The 26,006-nt window shown below is 42.0% G+C and overlaps 1 protein-coding gene across 2 annotated transcripts in view; it reads right to left on the reverse strand.

The window, feature by feature from the left end:
• Positions 1–16,339, reverse strand: part of HOMER1 (homer scaffold protein 1) — a 140,635-nt gene extending 124,296 nt beyond the window's left edge. The window contains exon 1 of one of the 2 annotated variants that reach the window (XM_061430042.1): positions 15,229–16,339. In XM_061430042.1, coding sequence (XP_061286026.1) covers positions 15,229–15,233 — 5 coding nt within the window. In that variant the 5' untranslated portion in view covers positions 15,234–16,339. The other variant, XM_061430041.1, reaches the window with a different exon arrangement.
• Positions 16,340–26,006: the final 9,667 nt, after the last annotated feature.

The raw sequence follows: 26,006 nt of genomic DNA on the forward strand, positions 1-26,006 counted from the left end.
CTGAGAGACTTCACTTTTACTTTTCACTTTCCTGCATTGGAGAAGGAAATGGCAACCCACTCCAATGTTCTTGCCTGGAGAATCCCAGGGACGGGGGAGCCTTTGGGCTGCCATCTATGGGGTCGCACAGAGTCAGACATGACTGAAGCGACTTAGCAGCAGCAGCAGCATATGCCTCCTAGATATATAATGGTGTACACTTCGCTCTCAGAATGCCAAAAGGTATATATATTGGAAGACCGTCTTTTAGAGAAACTGAACGGTCTTCAAGAAAAGACCTACAGCCTCAGAGACTAGATTTCTACTTACTGACACCTGGAAACCACCCAAGAAGCTGGCCTGTTCACCACCTAAATGCCTAACATGAAGCCCACTGGTGACAGGACTCACGGGGTCACTGACAGCTTCTAACGGGCTTTCTAGCATCTTACTCTTAATCACACAGATGGGGATCACCAGATACTCTAGGCAAGTTTAGGATCATGAAAGAAGAAACCAAGCAAACAAAAAAGGAACCCCAAAGAAAACTTAGGGAATAGAAAACAAAAGAATCTCAAAGTGATGGCACATTGAGAAAGAAGACTTGGAAATTTAAAATTAAGTGAAAATTTAAAATTCAATAACTGTTAGAAGATGAAGTCAAGGTAATTTCCTTAGAAGGCAAAAGAAAAAGAAAAAAAAACTGGTAGGTTAGACAAAAAGGTTACTATCCAACTAACAGTTCATAAAGAGAAAAATAGGAGATGATATTTTTTAAAAAATAGAAGGAAATTTCCCAAACTTATGGAAATTTACAGACTGAAATGGTCCAGCAATGACCAAAAGATCAAAAAAAAAAAAAAAAATACAAGCAAACAAAAAGCCCCACCCCACATCATTGTGAAATTTTTCAACCACAAAGGAAAAAATCCTAAAATGTTACAAAGTTGGGGAAGAGTAACACATGAAGACAAAGAAAGGAATGAGAAACAAGCAGGCTTGAACAGGAACACCTGGAAACCAGAACAGATCTGTGGCTTCACAGTAATGACAGAAAATTACTTTCTGTCTAGAGATCTAGACTCAATTGAAGGGGAGGGCACTTTCACGGTATCTCAAGTTATCTCCTACCTAGTCATTTTCAGGTAATGAGAAAAGGAGCTTCAGTAAAATAAAAGAATAAATGAAGAAAGCAACCATAGTGACCAGGAAACAAGATATGATGCCTGCCCATTATTTCCCACCCCCCAAAAAATTAGGGAAAGTCTAATATGAGGCCTCTATAATATGCCTTAAGAGTAACCAGTCCATATTGGAGCAGGAATGCAGAAGGCTACAGATTTTTAAAAGTTAAAAAAAAATACCTGGAGTGGGCATACTGATATTTGAGCATTGGGAAAACATCCATAGGTATTTGATGGGGTAGAGCAGGCAGAATTCTAAGATGGCTCCAGGAATACTGCCTCCTGGTGGACATTCTCTGCATAAAACTCCCCACCTTCAGTGTGCGAAGAGTTGAATAGGATGGGATGTCACTTAGGTAATTAGGTCACTAATCAGTTGACTTTCAACTAATCAAAAGGAAGGTTACCCTGAGTGGTCCTAACTTATTTAGGTGAGTCCTTTAGAAGATGATAAAGCACCGAGAGGGGCTCCTCCTGCTGGCCTTGAAGACAATGCCGCTGTGAGTTCTACTTGTTGCTGTTGCTGTTTAATCGCTAAGTTGTGTCCAACTCTCTCGGACCCCATGTACTGTAGCCCACCATGCTCCTTAGCCGCAAGGAAATGAAATCAGCCAACAACCATGTGAGCATTCAGGGAGACACTGGTCCACAGATAAGACTCTTGCCCCAGCTGCCACCTTGACTGCTGCCTCGTGAGACCCTGAGCAGAAGATCCCGTGAAGGTCCCTGGACTCCTGAGTCACAAAAGCTAAGGTAAATCAGTGTTGTTTTACAGCCACCAAAATTGTGGTAATTGTCACACAGCAATAGAAAACTAATACCATAGCATGTGGACAAACTTAAGGGTATCTAAGTAGGATAAACAGACAGAAATTACACTTCCTCCAAAAGCATAAAAAGTTCAGGAGTCAAAGCCCTGCCAGGCAGTTTCAAAAATAATACATTCAGAAACGCCAGAAAGCAGAACTCACTCTGCACAGGGCTAACTGGTAAGCATTGCCAGAGGTAATCAGGTTTAAAGACACAGAGATTAGTTTCAAGTGGATCTTTTAGCTTGTAAAAAAAAGAGAGAGATTAAAAGGTTCAACCAGAGTTTCTCCCTTTAGTTCAAAATTACAATTTCTTACAGCTTGCAAGCAAAGAACAAAAAGGTTTCAAGAATCACTAAAGCTTTTGAATGGACAAAAGTTTTTCATGTATATGCTTCATTTTTCAAATGACACTACGTAAGGTCCTTGGACCAGCAATATCAGCATCACCTAAGAATTTAATAGAGCAGCAAATTCATGGGCCCCACTTACAGACCTACTGAATCAAAAACTCTGGCTGAAGTCTAGCAGTCTGTCTTTAACAAGCCCTCTAGGTGATTCGAATGCAAGTTCAAATTGAGAACCACTAATCTAGTGTTGGAGAAGACTCTTCAGAGTCTCTTGGACTGCAAGGAAATCCAACCAGTCCATTCTAAAGGAGATCAGTCCTGGGTGTTCTTTGGAAGGAATGATGCTAAAGCTGAAACTCCAGTACTTTGGCCACCTCATGCGAAGAGTTGACTCATTGGAAAAGACTCTGATGCTGGGAGGGATTGGGGGCAGGAGGAGAAGGGAACGACAGATGGCTGGATGGCGTCACTGACTCGATGGACATGAGTCTGAGTGAACTCCGGGAGTTGGTGGACAGGGAGGCCTGGTGTGCTGTGATTCATGGGGTCCCAAAGAGTTGGACACGACTGAATCTAGTGTTCATTTCTGCCAATGCCCTGCCATGCTCTCTGGTCTTCCTTCTTGAGTCAAGAGTTTTCAGCACAGGGTTTTGAGAACTCTGGATATGAATGCCTTCAGGCAGGACACGCTCTCTTCACTTTGCCACGGTCTCCACCAGTCCTTACTGACTTCTACCTTATACATTTTCTGCTCAGCCAATGATAACATTCGAGTTTGGGACCTCGGGGGGAAAAATTCAGAAAGAATAACAATTTTAAAACTGGGTATGATATGGCCCAACGGACTTTTTTGAATTCTAGGGAGTTAAACAACTTACAGCTGTCTCATGACTCAGAAATTGTACTGAAGCCTGTAAGTGACCCTTGCACTTGCAGGTCTCATGGTCCAACATTACGTTCTAGGAAACATGCTTTAAGATAACATCCCAAGCGCTCTTATTCCAGACTGAGCTTCTCAGAGAAGTAGACCCTGCCAACTTACGTGGTCTTGAGGCTCATGCGTTCAACAACTATAAAGGCAGTTAACAGGGCTCTGACTGATGGAATTTACACTTTAGAATCGACTTTGGAAATTATACAAAACACATGTAATAACACTTCAGTTCATTCATGAGAAAGACGTCAGTGTATTCAAAACAAAAGGCATTGAGCAGAGATTTGAGTACACTAAAATCAGAATACAGTTTCTTTCAGTACCATCTAAAAGGAAAACAAGATGTGTTTAATTAAAACTCATTGTCAACTAAGATACTAAGCCTACATTAGACTCTTTTCCTTTTTTAAAAAAACTGAGGTGGAGAAGGAAATGGCAACCCACTCCAGTATTCTTGCCTGGAGAATCCCATGGACAGAGGAGCTTGGTGGGCTACAGTCCACGGGTCGCAAAGAGTCGGACACGACTGAGCGACTTCACTTTAAAAAAAACAAACAAACAAACAAAAAAAAACTGAGGGGTTAGAAACCCCACTCTAAATGAGTCTTGGGCTTTCCTGGTGGCTCAGTGGTAAAGAATCCACTTATCCTCAATGGTAAGTAACCACTGCACCATCTTTGAAAACACTTTTCAGGCTAGCTTCCTACCACATGAATAGCCTATAGTTTACCCACAGATCATATACTAAATACCCCCAATATACTAATATGCCACCAAGTAAAACTAAGTAGCAATATTACCATAATGTCTTACTTCCCTCACATTAACACAGGCATAGCAATAAATATCAATTCAGCATTAATAAAATACTAAATGAAAGCAACAATGAAAATAGACAACTAAAATCCCATATGTTATCAGTTGAGTAAGGAAAAAGACAGCCCACAAAATCTAGAACCATTTTTTTTCAATCAACAGAACCTCAAGAAAGATAAAAGGGTGATTTGGGAGTCTTCCCATTCAGCTGAATGTATACAGATCCCTGGCAATACTTAGTAAACAAAAGTAGGCGGAATTCTCATTCTGTAAACATCAAAGGAGCTGGCAGGGTGATTAAGCAAAGCAAAACACATGAATTTTAATGTTAAAACCCATGTGACAGAGATTCATACCTACAGAGTAAGACAGAAAATGGCAGTTTTAAAAGATAAGCAAAAGGGAAGCACAGAAAGGTAAAGGGATAGGCTAAGTGTTAGTTGCTTAGTCGTGTCCAACCCTTTATGACCCCATGCACTGTAGCCCGAGGGGCTCCTCTGTCCATGGAATTCTCCAGGCAAGAATACTGGAGTGGGTTGCCATGTCCCACTCTAAGGGATCTTTCCAACCCAGGGATCAAACTTGGGTATCCTGCTTTGCCGGCAGATTCTTTACTGAGCCACCAGGGAAACGCAAAGGGATAGGCTAGGCTCACTTGAATATTATTATACAGTTGGTTCAAATTAATAGTCCTAAGCTTAGTCATGTATAGATTTACCTTCCACGAAGGAACACGGACAGAAATTTTCTAATGTGAGTACTTTAAGCTCTTTGATAGTCAAATCCACTTAAGATAACTTCCCAGAGACCTTTATTAAGAGCCTAATGAGGGAAGCTGAAAGCAACTAGGGCAGAGAATTCCAACTCACAAAAAAGCCTTATTCAGAATAACAGTTCTAGATCTCTTAAATGAAACAGAAAGAAGGAAACACAACTTAAGACTGAGGCATGCTTAGAACTAAAGATGAAAGGGTCCAACAATTTACCATGGAAATTTATTAAAAAATAACTGGTACCTCCAACTTATCCCCACCTGCTAGGAATCAGGATTTTCTGTACACTAAAAGTGGGGTCTAATTCCCCAGAACCTCTCAACTTACACTGTACATGTGTGCTTTGCTATGATCTAGGTGGTTAGGACAGAGAAGGCAATGGCACCCCACTCCAGTACTCTTGCCTGGAAAATCCCATGGATGGAAGACCCTGGTAGGTTGCAGTCCATGGGGTCGCTAAGAGTCGGACATGACTGAGCGACTTCACTTTCACATTTCACTTTCATGCATTCAAGAAGGAAATGGCAACCCACTCCAGTGTTCTTGCCTGGAAAATCCCAGGGACAGGGGAGCCTGGTGGGCTGCCGTCTACGGGGTTGCACAGAGTCGGACACGACAGAAGCGACTTAGCAGCAGCAGCAGGTGGTTAGGAAATGCAATGCACAGTATCCAGAGAGACATGAACTTGGGCTACGGCTATCACGGCCCTCCTACTAAAGACAGGGACAAATGAGGAGCAAGTCCTGCAGATGGGATGGCAGTCAGAGCATCCTCTCCTCAGCCCTCTGGACCCTGCGGCACGTGACCACGTGCATCTGGACTTGCATTAGACGTGACATAACAAACACGACTTAACCTCACAAAGGAGCAAAAGCTGCTTTGATAGCTGTTTAATTTCTGTCTAACTCTTGTTCAGTAATTTTTTAAAAAGTCCTCGGTTCTTAAAACTGCTCTGCCTTGAGGAACTGGTGCCAACTCTTTTCAAAGGTAACATGCAAAAGCTTCATGTTTTATGAAAGCACATTAAAAGAAAATGTCCAAAAAGCAAAGCGATTTTTTTAAAGCTAATATTAGGTGTTAAAGGATTAAAGCGATTTTTCAAAAGTGAGAGAAAGTGCAAAAGTAAACTGTACTATGAAGAGAAAGCATTGAGTTGACTGCTAATTTTTCGGATTTTAGAATTTTATCTTCTGATACAAAACAGAAAACTGACTTTTTGCCATCTGCCAGTAGCTTACCGTTAAAGAGAAAAGATAGTTATGTGTAAATGAAATCCAGATCCCAAGTCAAACGTTTGTTTTACATATTTGAAATTTTTTTAGCTACACCAAAGCCATATTGGGCTCACAATTAGTCACTGGGGAGAAGAAACCTCACAAGAAAGAATACTTTGTTTTTTTTCTCTTTGCAAGGTCATGAAAAAGCAATTCAGTTTTGTGCCTGTAAAAGTAATTATTAATTATACTTGTCCCTGTAAAATTAATTCTAAATTATACCTACCAGGGAAATGAGATTTTTAAAAACCTTTAAAAAGAAAAAAAAAAGAAATCAATAAAAAATACAAGTGAAGGGTAATGACAAATCACACAATAAAATATAACACATACACGTGATTAATTTCAATCTCTTCCCTAGAAAATACTGCTTAAAACAAGCAGCACCAATTCTCATCAATTTCATCTTTTTTATCAGACATTTTATTAGGGAGCACAGAAATGACCAATAGTGTTAGACTTACAATGAAGAAAGGAAAATCAACTGCAATTAAGAACACAAGTTCACTGATAAATGTCTCTTTTAACAGTGATAATGGATGTCCTAATTTTATAGTAGAGAGACAGATGTTGTAAAAATTAACATTTTAACCTCAAAGACTCAGTCTTATATGATTGTATTTATATGTTAAAGACCACCGAATGATTAGCCTTTAAAACTTTAATAGCGCCACCCGTGTGCTCCCAGTCTCGGGCCGAGTTGGGGTGGGGGGTGCCTTCAGGGCCGGTGTTTGCCCTTTGCAGCCTCGGGAGGAGACAGACGCTGTTTCTTTTTGAGAAGCACCCAGTGGCAGGCCTGAGGTGGCAGCACCTCGGGGTGGCCGAGGGCTGGGGTCCGCTTGGCCTGGGGGTCCTGCTGGTCCCTTCCTTAGAGTCTGGACCTGGGAGGCTCCCGACTGTTAAAAGCGCCACCCGTGTGCTCTACTTGAAACGCCCATTAAGTAAGGTTCAGAAACTTCATCTCAATTCTCATAGATGGGCTAAAATGAATATAAATACTGCCTTGCCACAGGGATTCTTTTGAAATGAAGGTACTTAATGAGCATGAAACCTTACACCATCTTAAAAAGTACTCAACTTTTCGAACCTCAACAGAGAAGCACTTTGGATTTCCAGGGAAATCTCAATCATTCCACAAACACAATGAATCTTGTGTACTACAGGGCCACTTTCCTGTGTGAGCCACGGGTCATTACAAATGTGCAGCACAGCCAGGAACTGCACAGTTCACTCAACTAAACAGAGCCCGAGAAATAAAGCTATCGAAAATGTCTTATATTCAGTCGTTTAAAAATTACATCAAGAAACACTTAAATATTTGGAACTCACTTTCCCTACTCTTCCATCCAGTGCATCTGATTAATCAAAAATGACAAAACACCATGGATTAACTACAAATAAATATTTCAACTAAACATCATAGGTTTGGAAAATCAAACCCACGGCAATAGCAATGCTGGACCTTTTGAGACTCAACCACCTTTTCATCTGAAACATTTAATCACTTAAAACTAAACTCGGTGTACAACTATGAACAAAGCCACTTTTGTCCATCCCTTAACTGCCATGAACAACGCTCCAGGTAATTATCCTGAATGCGCTTTCACGATTCTCCAAAACCCTAAAAAGAAAAGTCACACTAGTCAGATTTATAGAGTGCCTTCACTTCAAAATTATTAAATACACTATTGTACTGAATCAAAATGAAGAGATTCCCCTAAACACACTCTTTATACATTTACACTTTGAAAGGGATTTTTTTAGTGTATACACTTACTTGTCCATGATAGGTTTGCAAGTTGGTTGTGAAAGTTTAGTAATTCTATTCTAGAGTCAAGGGAAAAAAAGAAAATTACAAGTGAAAGACATAAAAGAGGATCAATAAGGATATTTTTTAAAAAGGATTAATGGCTATATAATGTAATTAATCAAAAATGAGACACCTGTTGGGTGTTTTTTGGGGGGGTGATGTTTGTGATCCCTTGTTTTTTAACTGAAGCACAGTTGATTTCCAGCGTTGTGTTAGTTTCATGTGTACAGCAAAACATCAAGACAAACCCCAGCAGAGGGATGTGCTACCAAGACACGTGGCCGTAAGCGTGCAAAGGGTAAAGACCAAGAGAGTCAAAGGAAGACTTTCCATTCAACAGGCTTGAGGAGGGAAGGCAGGGTACCTGTTGTTTACTAATTACATAACCACATCCTAACATGCCACCCAATCAATAGTCTCTCACTAGTGTCTGACTCTTTGTGACTCCATGGACTGTAACCTGCCAGGCTACTCTGTCCATGGGATTCTCCAGACAAGAATATTCGAGTGGGTTGCCATTTTCCTCTCTAGGCTCTCCTGCATTGCAGGCAGACTCTTTACCATCTGAGCCACCAGGAAATTCCAAAAAAGAAAACACCAAGTACATCATCTTCCACTTTCATTCTGTCTCCCAAATGATCCCAGCTCTAACATTTGCTCCCCTCAAAAGTCAATTTCCACAAATATGTAAAGTAACCAAGCTTGGCTTGCTGATACCCTCTCACTAACAGCTTCATGCAAGTGCTCAAGTACCATCATCTTGATACTCCTACTCTCAGCTTTGTACTCTGCTGAAAATGTAACTATTGAGAAAGTTTTTGCTTTCATTTTAAAACTCTATGATCTAGTTTTTGACAAGACATTATATATCTTATTTATAAGTAATAATGTCCTACATTTTGGAATGATAACACAATTTGCTATGCCATACAGAGATCATGTTACCTGTCAACTGAGAGTGGATGTGCTAACCAGCCCATCACCACAAACCTGGAAAAGAAAATTTCTCTTCCTCCTTCAAATCTTGGGGTGGGGCGGAGTGGGGTGGGGGAGGGCGGTGCTCAGATAAGCGTCATCAACCCCAATTCTGAAAGAAAGAGAAGCTGGGAAGCAGGGAGCAAATTGCAGAAGCAAAGTTAAGGAGATGGTAGGATTGGAGGTGGAACAGACTGACATTTTTTCCACTGCCTGAAAGTGAGTAAATGTCTGTGGGCCCTGGAGGAAAGCCCTGAGGGTCCACGGCTATTATCTGTGCCTGCATCATTAGGCCAAGGGAAAAGGGGATGGAGCCACAAGAATAAAAGGAAGTAGGAACAAAAAGGAGCCGGTTAAAAGTCCTCACTATGTAGAACAGGAGGTTAGAGAATAGGGTAAAAGAAACAGCAAGAGTGGTCTCGTTCATGCTTAACATGCTACCTGGAAAAACCCCGAAAACAGGAAAGGAGTTCTTTAAAATTTCAATCAAGAGTGAGGGCTCTATTACTCCATTAATATATTAAAAGATAAACCTATTCTCATGGAACTTCTCATTACAAGAAAAACAGGCTTTAACAATATGACGGGATGGGTGTTAGCTGGATCTGTGGTCATTTCACAGACACAGGCTCCCACATGCTCATGGTTATGCTGTACATCTTACGATAATACAATGTTGTCAATTATACTGCAATAAAACTGGGGGGGAACCCATTCTCAAAACATGCAAACTCTTCTACTCTTCTTATAGTGGATAGCCTCCCAGTAGGTCGATACATGTAAAATTACAATTCTGTTTAATCACAAGTCAAATAACTTTTTAGCATACAAGGCAAATCTTACCAGCAACTCCATGTACCCTTTAATTTACTTCTTGGGGAATTCCAAAACATTCTCCTTATCTCCATGCAATGTGTATGCCAGCAAGAAAGCCCTTTTTAAACTCCCAAATTCACTATTCCGTGGCCCTTCTGAGTGTGTGGCTCTGCTAGGAACATACCGTGCTGCTTCCTGCATTTTGACCTCTGCACATAAAATTCACTGCTCCTTAAAAGAAATAGTCCTACTCAGACAACCACACACCACCCAACACCATCCCGCCTCTCCTAACACCCTGGAATTTTCCAGGCCTGGCTGGCTATCCACTTCCCCTACCAAGTCATGCTTCACTGTCCAGGTTTGGTGTTTTCACAGGATGCAATGTACAAAGCCAAAATGTAAATATTTAAAACTGTTTTCTCAACCTACTTCCCTGACCCTTCACATTACTATTTTTCTTAAAACACTCCAGTGGTTCCCAGAGCTAAGAGCAGTGTTTTTCAAAATACCATTGCTAGTCCTGGGATGTTGGCTCAATTTATTGCGTTTCAACCATTGCGCTTTCTTAGAAATAGAATAGAAAATACCAGAGTGCATCACACAAAGGGTGTTTTTTCATGATATTTTATCATTTACATATGTGTGGACTAGGTTGTAAGGTGAAAATGTATATCTTACTATAACGGGTCACTGTTCAAAAGAGCTTGAAACAGACCAACTTTTGTTTGGTCCACAAGGCCTAACCTGAGCCCTGTGTAAGACTCTGGGCCTGTCTCTTGCTGTACCCCATAAAGCCAAGTTCACCACGTCAAATTATTTTGCAGTTCCTTGTCTTAATTCCTGGACACTCAGAGGCAAGTCTGGGTCAGTCCCTTGTGGGGTCACTGCTCCCTTCTCCTGGGTCCTGGTGTGCACAAGGTTTTATTTGTGACCTGCAAGAGTCTGTTTGACTCTTGAAAGTCCGTTTGAGCCATGAAATTAAAAGACACTTGCTTCTTGGAAGAAAAGCTATGACTAAACTAGACAGTATATTAAAAAGCAGAGACATTACGTTGCCAACAAAGGCCTGTCTAGTCAAAGCTATGGTTTTTCCAAAAGTCATATATGGATGTGAGAGTTGGACTATAAAGAAAGCTGATCGCCGAAGAATTGATGCTTTTGAACTGTGGTGTTGGAGAAGACTTTTGAGAGCCCCTTGGACAGCGAGGAGATCCAACCAGTCCATCCTAAAGGAAATCAGTCCTGAATATTAATTGGAAGAACTAATGCTGAAGCTGAAACTCCAATGCTTTGGCCACCTGATGCGAAGAACTGACTCATTGGAAAAGACTCTGACGCTGGGAAAGACTGAAGGAGGGAGGAGAAGGGGACGACAGAGGATGAGATGGTTGGATGGCATCACTGACTCAATGGACATGAGTTTGAGCAAACTCTGGAAGTTGGTGATGGACAGGGAAGCCTGGCGTTGCAGTCCACAGGCTTGCAAAGAGTCGGACACAACTGAGTGACTGAACTGAACTGTCTTAACGCTGTCAACCACACCGTTCCCTCTGCCTTGAAGGCTATTTGTCTACAAGGCTCACCTGTACCCAGTTTTCATTATTTAATATGGATTACCTCCTCTATAAAAGCTTTTTTATGCTTCCCTCAGCAGTTAATGCCACACACACACTTACTTTGTATCTCTATGATATCTACGATTCAGTCCCCTAGACATTCCACTGTACTTATTAATTTTAGGCTTGACCGTTGACCCAACTTCTAAACAATAAACTCCATCCATTTAGTCAAGGCTATGGTTTTTCCAGTGGTCATGTATGGATGTGAGAGTTGGACTGTGAAGAAACCTGAGCGCCGAAGAATTGATGCTTTTGAACTGTGGTGTTGAAGACTCTTGAGAGTCCCTTGGACTGCAAGGAGATCCAACCATTCTAAAGGAGATCAGCCCTGGGTGTTCTTTGGAAGGAATGATGCTAAAGCTGAAATTCCGGTACTTTGGCCACCTCATGCGAAGAGTTGACTCACTGGAAAAGACTGATGCTGGGAGGGATTGGGGGCAGGAGGAGAAGGGGACGACAGAGGATGAGATGGCTGGATGGCATCACCGACTTGATGGACGTGAGTTTGAGTGAACTCCGGGAGTTAGTGATGGACAGGGAGGCCTGGCGTGCGGTGATTCATGGGGTCGCAAAGAGTCAGACACGACTGAGCGACTGAACTGAACTGAACTGAAAGGAAGGGGCACATTTTACTAGTCTATGTATCAGCAGCACTGAGCTGCTCCATATGGCACATGATAGAGGTTCAAAACAGGTAAAATGAACAAATAATTAAGACTTCCATGTAACTTCTCTGACGTTAGAAATGTCTGAGTGGTTGCCCTTGCAACAATGCCCATTCAGATTGCAGTGCTGGATCGAGACTTCTGCATCTTAGCTACAGTTTCCGGAGAGCAGCACCTAGTAGCCTGAGACAGAAAGAGATGTCCGCTTCGCTCCCGGTAAAGAAGGTTCAGATTACAACGTGGCAGCACCCACTTCCATGTTTCAGGAAGTTATCTGGGGAAGGCAGAGCAGAGGGTTTCTCCAGGCGTCCACCCACAGATGAGTTAAGTCAGAAACAGTATTATCAACCTTATTGGCACAGAAAAAAGTCACATTTTAAAAATAACTCACTCTTAATAAGACAGGGGAGGGGATTTTCCCTTGTTGAGGTCAATAAGCTGGCAATATGAGCTACGCAAAACAAAAGGTAGCATGAAATACCTCATCGAAATTGTATGATCTCTGTTGCCTACTCTAATCATTCCAAAATAGCTCCTGACTCACTGCTCTATTTAGGAGATACTACATGGAGGACTGGGGGTCATACCTAATAGGGACTCCTCGCTGGGGCTTGGAAGCTTTACCTAGACTTTACCTAACATACACACTTTCATTTTGGGGGGTTCTGATACACCTGTTTCACAAACCAATCCTTCAACTGTCTTAACTGTAATTAAAACAGTTCAGGCAGCATCCAAGACACTTTGACAGATTCTGCCAACTGTCAGTTTCAGCTGTTCTTTTCCATTTCCACCATAGTTCATAAACTCCTATTACAAGAGCCTTAATTTGTTTTTCTGCCTGAACTAATCACTCATTTTCTTTAAAAAATTGTTCCTTTTGTTTCAGTTTTGCCCCTAGACTCGCAATTATATCCAAAATTAAGGCAAACGTAAACTTCTATTAGACCTAACATTAGTCAATAAATATATTCATAAAATGTGAAACTCTTCATCCACAGTATTAAAGTTTAAGATAACAGAGTAAGTACTTTAGGATTGCCTAGGTAAAACTTTAAAGGCCATTTAAAGCTCTGTTTCCTTTTGGTTTAAGTAGGTGCAGGAGGCTATGCTTATTCCATACTTACTAGGTACAAACACCGACCAAGTGTGGAAACTTCCACAAATGCCTTTCTCGACAACTCAGATGAAACAAGTCACTGTTAATGAGAAAGCCATAGCCCCAGATACAGACTTGCAGAAAAATTACGCCATAAATATTTGTTCTTTTGCCTCTCCAGTCAACTTTTAAGAATTTATTAAGGACAAATAAGCTAGTTTATAAATATATTTTATTACACTTTAGTATGTTAAGTGTGTGGGACTTATTTTCATGCTTTAAAGACCAGTGTTCTTTGTATTAAGTTCCTCTCAAGCTTCCCTTAGTAAAACCATGCACTTAGTAAAACCATGGACTTAGTAAAATCATGGAGCTTAAAGGTTGTGGAAAACTGATTTTCTTTCACGATGCTACCACTCCACAGCCTACAGAGAACTCAGCCTTCAGCATGAAAAACTGCCACTTGATTTTTCTTCTCTGACACATTTTAAACAGAAGGGCTGCAGACTCTCAAGGGAAGCCATATTTCAAAGATTCTGAACAGTAGTATTTTTCAGTATTTTCTCTTATTAAAATTGGTACAATTCATCCAAAACATTTTTCAAATGTCATTATTTTCCAGCTTACATGCTTAACAACTGCTTAGAGAAAGCAATCTCTCCATCTGAGAGATTTGCTTTAAGAAACAAACCAGCAATTACAAAAACAGAGGAGAAAGAAATAATTCATTTTTACAGACTGGAAAAAAAATGTAAAACTCACCTAAGACTTTCATTTTACAGATTAAAAAACAAGAGTCCACAAAGGTCAAGCAATCTGCCTCAGATCACCAAGCTACTAATAGCAGTACTAGAAATAGAATGAGGTATTTTAATTGCTCTTCGTATCCCAAATCATGCAAGTTATATATATTCTCATCACTTTGTCATTGAAATTTTACAAACAAGTATTGCTCTTTCTCATCAATTCCTGATGAAGGATTCCTACCACACATATTCTTAACACTTTCAAACTTATTCAAGTTAATAAACTTCAAGTTTTAACTCCAACAAAAAGGGCAGTACTATTAAAAACTTTCCTCTGAACATTTTAAGAACGAAACTTTAGATATGCACACCCCTAAACTCTCAGTGCATTTCCATGTCTATCTTTTCAATCTCTGTCCTTTAACTACACTTCAGACGTCTTTATTCAACCATTAAAAAAAAGAAAGAAAATCCTGGAAGTTCCTCTTTGACAAAAAGCATTGGAAAAAAAAAAATCTATCAATGAAACAAACCAGATCATTACTCCATTAATATATTACAGATATCTGGCTTAAATTAGGGAATATCACAAGCATTTTATCAAGTTATTGCGTAAAGAGTTAATAAAAGGCTGAAAAAATGCACTCTTGTTTGACTTTGGATCTGAAAGAAGGTGCAGACCTGACACTGTTCACACAAAACTGAACAGCTGATCCTAAAAGCCAAAAAACAGAGAAAGTGAACAAGTTCTTTCAACAAAAAGCTGTTTCCTATTCAGGCTCTGACGTCCAACTAAGTGCAGGGCACTGTGGAGTCCTTCTAAGACTCTCAGATTTTCATTTTAATGCCCCCAGTAAATCAATTCTATAGATTTTTGCTTTGGCTACTCAAGGGCAAAACAGAGGGCACAGTGAGAACAACAATTTACCCTGGATCCTTTTCAAGGACTAGACTCTAACCTACCCATTACTTTATAATCGTCCTTTGTGCCCCTGATTATTCTCAAAGTACTGAGAGAATGCGGGGCTTCTCTTTAAAGACACCAGCAACAAAACCTAAGACGACACGACTTTGTATTACAAACTGCTGCGGCACTTCGACCAGGAAAGCGCAGAACGTGTGGTCTTCTTAAATATCAGTCATAAAACTATATTCTGGTTACAGTAATAGACGTATGTTCCTTAATTACGGCCTCTGGTGTCACGCTACAAAAACAACTTTTTAAAAGGCTAACACACCTATATTTTTAAACTACAACTAGCTTAGCAAGGTGGCAAATATGTTTGAAAAACTAAAACAAAGACAATTCACCACCACCGCTCAATAACACACAAACATAAACAGACTCCAAGGGGGTTAAGCACAAAAATCCTTACCCCATTTTGCCCAATGAAAACTTGCTTGCAAGTTCCTGCTCTTATGCTACGGAATAACTTCCAAATGAATTTCTCCGTCTGTTGTTTCGCAGTTGCTTTTCCACCCCCGAGATCCTTTTCTGGAGGTATTTCAATGTAGCTGAAAATTCAGTTAGTTCCCTTAGGTAAAATTATTTCTCTCTGGGAAATACCAAAACGTTCGAACAGAGGTGGCATTTGCTTATTAGAGTTAAAATGCTGCGCGGAGGAAACAGCGGTGAACTTTATTCCACAAAACGAATCTACGTGTCGGAAAACGCAGAATCCAGCTTCACGGAGTCCTGTAAAACATGAGCTTGGTGGTCATTTCGCTCATGTCCTCCTCCACACTCAGGGAGAGCCCAGGTAACTCGGCCTTTTCGGTGCTACTAAGGCTGCGGGTTCAAATTTCTCCACCACACCAGGTTCCTGGGGGTGGAGCGTGCAACCCAATGCGACGTGCACTTGAGAGATCCCTACGAGAAAATAATCCTAAAAGCAGCAATGCCACTGCTTCCCTGCGCTGACATTAGAAAAAAGCTATGTAGAAAAACCTCTTCGACGTGCAAACCCGGCAGCTCGCGACGCGCTCGGCACTCCACATTGGAATCTGTCTTTAATTTTTTTCCCCTTCCTAAGACTGGGAGCAGAGAGGAGGCGGGGAGAAGGAAGAAAAGGCTGGACAGGATCGATTCACTCTCCCGAGGAGAACACACGGAGCCATTTCCAGGCTGGCAGCAGGCTGGGGGCGCAGCGCACCCGGGGAGCAGCGGGAGGGGGCCCGATCCCACCCCCTCAGCCCCTGCCCGCCCCCCGCCGCCGAGCACAATGGAGCCTGGCTCCCACCCGGCCCTTCATTCGCGGCTGTCCCTTGTCCCTCCGTTCCTCGGAGCGCTGCAGGTCCGAGCTCCGGCGGCGGCGAATGAATGAATCAGAGAAGCCAAGCCCCACGCTGCCCCCGGCACGCTGTTCCCCCAGCTCGCAGGCGGGCCGAGCAGCCGCGGAGCACGGGGCTGACGGGTCGACCGGCGCCCGCCCGAGCCGAGGCGGGAGGCTGGTCCCGCGCCGGGGTCTGGGGACAGGGGCTCGACGCCGCGAAAGAGCCGCGGCTCCAGCGCCCCACCCCTGCTCCTCTCCGCTCCCGCTCCGCGCCGCTGCCACACGCCGCCTCACAGTGCCTGGACCCCGCCGCTGCCTCCTCACACTCCCATCACCACCCGCCTCCGCCGGACTCCAGCTCCCGCTCGGCGGAGCAGCGCTGGCCCGGCGGCCCGCAGCCCGCCGCCGCCTCCGCCTCCAGCCGCCGCTTCCCGGGTCAGCGCCGCCCGCGAGAGGCGAGCGCGGCAGCGGAGCGGGCTGCGGGGGGCGGGGAGGGGCGGGGAGAACGGGGAGCAGCGCGGCCCCTCCCCCTGCTCGCGGGAGGGGGCGGGAAGCGGCGGCCGCCGCGGGGAACGGCCGGGAGCTGGGGCGCGGACCGGTCCCGAGGAGCCGGTGGGGCCCTGCAGGGAGCAGGAGGAGGCGGCGGCCGCGAGGGCGCCGGGACGCCGGTCGTCGGGGGTCGAGCCGGCCCTCGTGGGGAGCCAGGCCGGCCCACAGGCCCGGCGGTCCGTCCTTCCCTTCTTTCCACCCCCCTCCCCTAGGGGCCGGCGGCGGGCGCTTCGCTCCTCTGCTGGCTCCCGGCCCGGCTCCGGGCCTCCACCGCTTCCTCCGCGCCCCACGCCAGGTGCTCGCGCTGTGTCTCCATCCTCCCCGCAGGAGGACCTTTAAATAGCGACGTCAGCGCGCTCCTCTGCGCACCCACGTCACCCGCCGCTCACGTCACCGGGGTGCGGGGGATGATGTCACGCGGCCGGAAGTACTGCTAAATTAGGGACGGAGCAGGGGGAGGAGGACTCGGCGAGCTCTTCTGTGCCCACCTGCTCTCGCTTCTCCTTAAAGGCCAAAGCGCAGGAGATAGCCGAGAGGAGCGCCGGGAGGAGGAGATTTCCTTGCCACAAATGTGCCAAACACGAGTGAATCATTCATAGCAACAGTGCCGAAGTGTCAAGCGGGTGATATCCTATCTCCCACTCCCACCCCTGTTGCAGCAGCCTTCCCGGGCTTCTCAAGTCCCCACCAGCGCGGAAATGTGGGAGGAGAGACTGAGCACAGTGGTAGATGTGTTTCCAGCAAGACTTGGGGAAAATAACCTTAATTTTCAAAATAGTTATCAAATGCCATTCTGGACTTAGTAGTCTTTAAGACTTTTTTCTTTCTTGGTACCCCAAATCACGAAAGAATAAAGAGCGATGTCATGAACAGTATTATAATAATAAGAAAGCTAATAATGTAGGGGGCATCAAATGATGTAAACGTTTTCATTGAGAAGCAGCAGTGTTTTGGCATAGAATAGTGAGTCAGTCTTGACTTCATTCCCTCGTAATTATCGTCGTGGACATAGCAAATCCCAGTGTACCTTTTCAGTTCTGATTTATCAAGAATATGATTTTAACCCTATGGAAATTGAAAATATCACCAAGTGCTTTTTATTTAAGTATTCGCACAAGTACATTTAGACTATTTTTGTCTTCCTTAGTTTTGACCCTGTAACATATAACACAGTATCTCTTATTATCTCTTGTTTTCATTTCGTATATGGCAATGGGTTTCCCAAGTGGTAAAGAACCCGCCTGCCAATGCAGGTTAGGCGTAACCCAGTTCGATCACTGGGTTGGGAAGATCCCCTGGAGTAGAAAATGGCAACCCACTCCAGTACACTTGCCTGGAGAATCCCATGGACGGAGGAGCCTGGTAGGCTACAGTCCACGGGGTTGCACAGAGTCGGACACGACTGAGCGACTTAGCACACAGTAGGTGGGAAGGATGAGGGGCCATGTGTCTGTAGGTTTACTGGCTATATGTGTGTTTGTGTCTATAATCATACTATGAACGCTCTTCAAATTGCAAATGACTACAGAGTTTTTTAAATGTCCCCATTATTTCATAGTTTATTATTAGGTTGACTCAAATAATGAACATTGATTTGATCTGATTTAACATGATAATCACGGCCCAGAAATAGAATCACTACATAATGCCAAAGGCTATTGCTATTTCCAAACCCAAATCCAAACACATAGTTTAACAATAGATAAAATATTTGGAATCTGAAGTGACCTGGAAAATCCAGGACAGGATTGTGGTTGTTAGGAGAGCTGTAAATGGATATCGATGCAGTTTAAATAAAAGAAGCTAAAACGCTATAGAATTTGTACCATGTGTATTTTTTAAATGTTTTTAATATTAAACTACTCACATGATTTCTAATTAAGGAAAAGTGGGTTTTACTTCTTTCTGTGTGTACATTTTCTTGATCATGTTAGGAACCCAGAACTGAAGGATACTAGCCAAAAGAATTCAGACCAAGTTGTAACTAAATCAGGCTTTCTATTATCTTCACATTATAAAATCATGATCTTGCTTTTAAGTTGAAATATTGAAAGTGGTTTTAATTAAGGTTAAAACAAAGGTTGATCAAAAGCAAACCCCTGCTTGCCAGTTTGTCTAATATACAATTAAGAGTAATAGAAACTTGTACTAATTTATGTTTCAGATAAATGGAACTTAAGTGTATAAAATATTAAAACTATCATTCTTCAAATAATATCATCCGTTGGCCCTTGCAAATTAAAATACAAATTATTACTCCCCTTAACTTTCTCTACAAGCCATTTCCCACCTAAACTAAATCACTTTTGTCTTTTGTGCTCCTTCCACCAATATTAATTAAAGCTCTTCCTTTACCATTTTCAAACACTTCATTCCATCCTTTCGTCATGACTTGCTCTGATTTACAATCTTTTTTCCCCTCATCTTTACTCAGCTGTCAAAACGGCATGTTAGCTGCCTCATGCTTATACAATGCTGACCCTTCATTAGCGTTTCTGCTTCTCAGAGCTACATAGTCTCTTCTCAACTGCTCTTTTGTCAACTGAAAATTGAGAGCAACTGTTTTTCTATATAAATCTCACGGTGCAGTGTAATATAATTACTCCCAAAGTTTGTGTGATTATTTTAACTCTGTGCTTAATCTGGAAAATTCTACCAATGGTGGGTTGATTTTTCTTCCTAGTTTATGTGGGATTAGCATATAAGGTAATATATGTGTTCATGTACCCAGTGGTGCTCAGTAACTGAGTCATGTCTGACTCTTTGGGACCTCATGGATGGTAACCCACCAGGTTCCTCTGTCCATGGAATTTTCCCCAGGCAAGAATACTGGAGTGGGTTGCCATTTCCTACTCCAGGGGATCTTCCCAACCCAGGGATTGAACCCACATCTATTACATCTCCTGCTTTGGCAGGCAGATTCTTTAGCGCTGTGCGGGATGGGAAGCCCTCGTGTAAAGGAATAAATAAACCTTTGTAACATTTTATCATGGTATGCTTGGAGGTATGCTTCACAGTATCATAAAATCATAATAAAAGAGTGGAATGAAGTGTTTGAAAATGGTGAAGTAAAAGCTTTAACATAGATGGCAAATACACAAAAGAGAAAAGTGATTTAGTTTAGACAGAAAATGGCTTAGAAAATAATGATGTCTTTCTTATCCCTTGAAACAATTCCAGTGCAATTTTGAGAGAAATCTGAGACCCATTCTATATGGCATTCTATCTAAAAGTAAATGTCTTCTCTCCTAAAACTGAGTGATGTAACCCAAATGCTAGCCATGAATTTCCAATCCTGATTGCTTTGTTTTTTAAAGTAGTGAACTTCCTAGAAAGTAATATATTTTCTTTTACCGGAAGAGTCAGAAAGTACTTTAATAGAGTTTCAAATTTTTAACAGTTCCCTTTTCCCACTATGCTCTGAAAATTTGTGGTGAGGTTTATGAATACCCACTGATTTTAGAAGCTGTGGGTGGAGGCATCTGTTTTAGTTACAGAGTTTACTTCCATGCCCTTAATAGGAGATGGTGATATTCAATGGGATGTTCATAGATAGGTCAGGAGATATGTCTTTCTCAATGAAAGACATCTAGGAGATATAAAATCCTTCCCTGAAAGAGGGTTGAAACCAAATCTTATTTTTAATTGCTTAACATCAGATAATCGCAACTCCCCTTCCATGTTCCCTCTTTTTCATTACCAAAATACCACTAGTGTTTCAAAGTTATAGGTAGAAAAAATAGATTAAAAGGTATCTCTACATACTATAGAAATCTCTAGATTCCTCATTTATGCCACATGGTTATAAAGAAACTAATCAGCAAAGACTAAAAGTAATAAAATAATTTTTTATAGTTGTAGGGAAATAGAATTTATCCAGTTGATCTCTAAAGTTATTCCATCGCCTCTGTAACGTAACAGGTGCTGTGTGCCAGTAATTTGTTTGAACTGTTTAAAACCACCTTTTACTATTATCAGTAAGGTTCTGAATAGAAACAAAGTAGTTAACAGTCTTAAGAGGGGAAAATCTAAGTGTTTGGTATCTCAAAGGCAGTGGCTTGAGGACAGTTTTTACTCTTCTGAGCATCAGCACTATTTTATAAGAGGGTTTGGGAGTGGTGAAGGAAGGAAAGTCAGAGAATTATCCTTAGGAAAGACATGATATTAAGCTCATGGGAAATGATCTCATAGAACTATCTCCTGCTCTAATTTTTACTGTAAATTCATTATTTTCTAAACATGGTTAAAGAGGTACAACTAAAATACCAGACAGGTGAAAAAACATACCAGAAAGTTTTTAATTGGTGCTGTTAGAAAAATCATTGTACAATGGTTTATGTAAATTTTTAAAATACTCAGAAGAGAAGGGGATATGGTGCCTTTGAAAAAATTATCTGGCTTAACTCTAGGTTGTTTGGTCAGCTGATTGATTGTTCTAAACAGCAGTCAGAGTACAAGCTGCAAAAATACGCAGATCTGCAGAGAGCTAAGGCAAAGAACGAATGCAGAGGAAAACTTGTGCTCTACCTGTGCAGTTCCTTGGAATGGAATGCTGTGGAAGCTATTGCCATGGTAACCAATAATCTTCCTGCTGAATGGAGGAACACGACAACCATGAGGAAAATGTTTTAAATGATCTACCTTATTCTGTGATGTTTTTGGTGCCAACTAGGAGAAAAACACCATCCATGGCATTTAGGACAGCCATGCTTAAATGAAGTTGCCTTCTTTTCAAAGAGACAAGACAAAGGAAAAAACTGGGGGCTCTTTCAAAGAGAGATAAGGGTTTGAGGTGGCAGTTGCAAACTCTCTGAAGAAGAACATAACTGGTAAAGACCCTGATGTGGCTAAAGCAGACCAAAGCAATACCTAGAAACTAGGTTGAAAGTTCTTCCGAGCATAAAATATCAGACATTAGTAAGTTCTCAACATTTGGGAATTTCAGTCAAGATAGTTTGTAAGTTACTTGTGAGACTTTTTATTATTTCTTTTTATCCGGTTCTAAACAGTACTTTCTATAAAAATTAAAATGGAAAATATATTTTTAGTCAATACCTATAATTTTAATACTAAATAATATTCTTATCATATACATGATAAATATGTATAATGACATGGATAGATAGCTAGATAAATCTTTATTATATGCCTGTATGCACTGAGTCCGGAGAAGGCAATGGCACGCCACTCCAGTACTCTTGCCTGGAAAATCCCATGGACAGAGGAGCCTGGTAGGCTGCAGTCCATGGGGTCGCTAAGAGTCGGACACGACTGAGTGACTTCACTTTCACTTTTCACTTTCATTCATTGGAAAAGGAAATGGCAACCCACTCCAGTGTTCTTGCCTGGAGAATCCCAGGGACAGGGGAGCCTAGTGGGCTGCTGTCTATAGGTCGCACAGAGTCAGACACGACTGAAGCGACTTAGCAGCAGCAGCAGCCTGCACTGAGTCATCAGCAGAAATCTCTTGCCTTTGGAATAAAATCCAAATTCCATGCTTTGGCCTAAGCGACACTGTGATGGACCCTGGCCTACCTCTCTTATATCGGTTGCCTTTCCTCACCCTCTACCTTGCTACTCTGTGAGCTGGTGCGTCAACTGCAAGGAACAGAAACTCCACCTAATGGTGACTCAAGCTAAGATTGATTTTCACTTGCTTATTTACTTACCAGGGAGTCTGAAGGCAGGTGATCCTACAGTTGGCTTGGAAGGTCCAATATGTCATCAGGGTCCAGGTTCTTTCCAACGTTTCACTCTTCTACTTTCATATGTTGTTTTTGATCCTGCCCTTTGTCTCATGGTTGTCAAAAGACTATACATTTCTAGGCATCATATTCTCACAAAAAGCGTCCAAAGCAGAAAAGGGGAGAAAGAGGTAGGAATTTTCTCCTTTATATCTGCTTTTTTACCAGAGAGAAAAATTCTCAAGAGGGCCCTAGAAAACTCCCTCTCATGTCTCATTGGCTGGAACTGGGTTACAGGCGCATTCCTAAATCAATCAGGGATTGAATTGGGATAGAATTTTCATGATTCACTTAGACAAATGGTGGTTTATCCTTTGAATCTTCCCATGATGTCTGAACAAAATTAGAGCTCTCTCAGAAAGGAATAAGAAGCAATGGCTCTCAGACAAACAAACCATATACTTGCCTGATGGCCCAAAGCCACTCTGGTGTTCCTGCTGCTCTTCAACTATGACGAGCTTGTTCCAAAAGCAGGACCTTTTCCACCTGGAACACATAAGCCTAAGATCTTCACACTTCTTCTCATCATTCAGGTCTATGTTCAAATTGCCTCTCTTACAAGATACCTCCTAAACATCCTGGGGAATCTCTCTAGGTCAAGCTTTCAGGAACAAGAGCTGGCAGGAAACAGAACATTCAAATGAGGTGCTTCAAGGCATGCTTTGGGGCTTCCCTCATAACTCAGTCAGTAAAGAATCTGCCTGCAATGCAGGAGACCCAGGTTCGATTGCTGGGTTAGGAAGATCCCCTGGAGAAGGAAATGACAATCCACTCCAGTTTTCTTGCCTGGAAAATCCCATGGATAGAGGAGCCTCGTGGGCTCCATGGGGTCGCAAGAGTCGGACACGACTTAGCGACTAAACCACCAAACCACCACTTACAAAGGTAGAACAGGATATAGGAAAACCAGGGCAGACCAGCCTTCTATGCCTGAAAGGACAAGAAAATGGAGACAGATTTGTGTGGACAGAAGCTGTGTCCTTGACCTTAAGGGTCACAGCCAGTCTGCAGAGACCCCACAAGGAGAGAGCCCAGGAAATAAATACGTTAACTTCATCAGTAAATACCTCTTCCCCATCTTCAACTGGTGCCCCTGTTTCTAAATCTGACATAGAAGAAGCGAGAGGGTGCAGGAATCCAGTGATGTAGTCTGTACAGTATCTGTGTACAGCAAAGAGCTGGGAGAAGAGCGCAAGGTGCATCTGGAGGGGCAAACAGAAGGTATCCCGCCGAAATCATAGTCCATTTGTCAGCTTTTAGATTAACAATTATTTTAAAGTTTGGCATGTGGAAAAACAAGTACAGTTGACCTTTGAGCAATAAGAAGGCTATGGGCACCAGACCTCCACCCAGTGGAAAATCTGAAAATAACTCTAACAGTCACCACCCCTGCCCCTCCCACTCAACCAACCACCAATCACATAAAAGCCCCTGTGTAAGTGGACTGCGCATCTCAAACCCCTGTTGTTCAGGAGTCTACTGTACTCCACACACTATAAGCAGGAGTGTAAATTGGTGTACCCTTGAAGGCACATAAATTTTGACATAGCAGGTCTACTTCAAAGAGATTATCCTACAGATGTGCTTTCTCATGTGTTCAAAGAAACACAAAATTTATTGTATTGCTATAAAATTAAAAAAGGAGAGGAAACAACATCTATGTCCATAAAGGGGACTGGTAAATAAAAGATGGTATAACCATGTAATAAAATACTATGCAGCTATTAAATAGAACAAGATAGATCCATAATGTTGGTAAGGAAAGATGCCCAATATAAGAATATTCTGGATAAATACAGTAAGCTAAACTGTGCTTTAAGAAGTGGGATTAAAAGTTTGAGAGTAAGAGAAATTTTAAAAAATTTTTCCCTATTACTCTTTGTATTGTTTGAATTTTTACTACTAATACATATTATTTTCATAATATAAAACAGAAAAAAGTTATTTTAAAGTATTATTTTAAACACACAAATATGTTAAAACATAACAGGAGGATAAGATATTAATATACATTTTATTTTCCTATTTCCTTTATATCCATTTTTGAAAAAGACTCTGTAAGTTCAAAAACATATTTATAGAAAGAGGAGAAATTAAAATATTTTATTGGCAATAGTGATTTCATTATCCTCTTCATTAACACAACAATATCTGGATATTCTATTTTAGGAAAGATGCTGATGGGATAACAAGATATTAAAGGTGGTGAGAACTAAGACAAGGCCCCATGAGGTGTGGGTGAAGGAAGATGTTTAGTTTGCTGAAGCCAAAACCAAGGAGAGACATGATGGCTGACTTCATAGCATGTCTGTCCTAAACAATAGGTGATGGCTGTGTGAATATGTGTTCCATAGGACGGAATTCCTTGGCTGTCCAGTGGTTGGGACTATGGTCTTCCACTTAAGGGGTATGGGTCCCATCCCTGATCGTGGAACGAGGATCCCACATGCTACGCAGCCTAGCCAAAACTGTGTTCCATGAGGTAGTAAAAAAATCAATGGAAAGATTTATTAAAAGGTAAATGTTGGCTCACTATGAGAAATAGTTTAAAAACAATCAGATTTATATCAGTAAAATTGGTTGCCCCAAGAATAATTGGCTTACCCTTCCTTGCCATGTCTATTACAGCGCAGCCTGGCTATTTGACCAATTGGGGATGATGCTTATATTAAATATCAGGTAGGAGTGTGGATGTAAGACTCGTAATTTTTTATTCAATGATTTTATGACTACTCAAGTCTGAGCTCATGCCAAAGTCATCCTCCACCATTAGCTTCTCTACACTGCCTCCTTCAGAAAACTCTTCCTCTCCTCTGATGTCACTCACTCATTGTCACTGCAAAGCTGTCAGCTCCTCATGTCCCTTGTCCCACTGGACAGCACGGAAACAAAAGGGGCCAAGCCACGAGCTGTGGGACACCCTATTGCTGAGGAGCTGATTCCATGCTGCAGAAAAACAGTTTGACAGCCTGCAGTGATATGCTAAGAGGGGTGGTATTATATAATAAAGGATTTTGGCTGACATTTTTATTTCTGGTTTCTAGGAGGTAAACTCTAAATCCTTGGAATTTCCCAAGGCATAGAAGTGTCTTTGATATTCATGGTGGATATTTTGGACTATACCTGAGTCTTTTGCTAATGTAATGACTTGGGACAGAAACTTGTCTTGCCAGAAAAACCAACCTTATAATTAGAGGGCTGGGGCTTTGAGCCAGGTGGTATCATTCCCAATCTCTGGGGAGGAGAGAGGGACTCGAGATTGATCCAATTATTCGGTCAATGAGTTAATTAATCCTGGCTTTCTTCTTAATAGCTTTCTTCTTTATACTTTGTAGAGGCAATTTAGGGAATAGTTCAGTGTGGACTCTGGGAATATCCTGCCTGAGTCTGAATCTCAGCTCTGTTGTTTAGCAGCTGCACGTCCTAGGGACCCACTACCTTTCCTCTGAGTCCCAGGGTTCAGATCCAGATTCTCCTAGGTGTGTGTCCACCCTCCCTTTACCTTCTTCATCTAAAGAGCATCAGGTGGAACTTGATCATTTTCTTTCCTAAAACAAAGTTATAATATATGCATGGCAAGGCTCTAAT

This window comes from Bos javanicus, chromosome 10, assembly GCF_032452875.1.
Source record: "Bos javanicus breed banteng chromosome 10, ARS-OSU_banteng_1.0, whole genome shotgun sequence".
NCBI classification, from domain to species: Eukaryota; Metazoa; Chordata; class Mammalia; order Artiodactyla; family Bovidae; genus Bos; species Bos javanicus.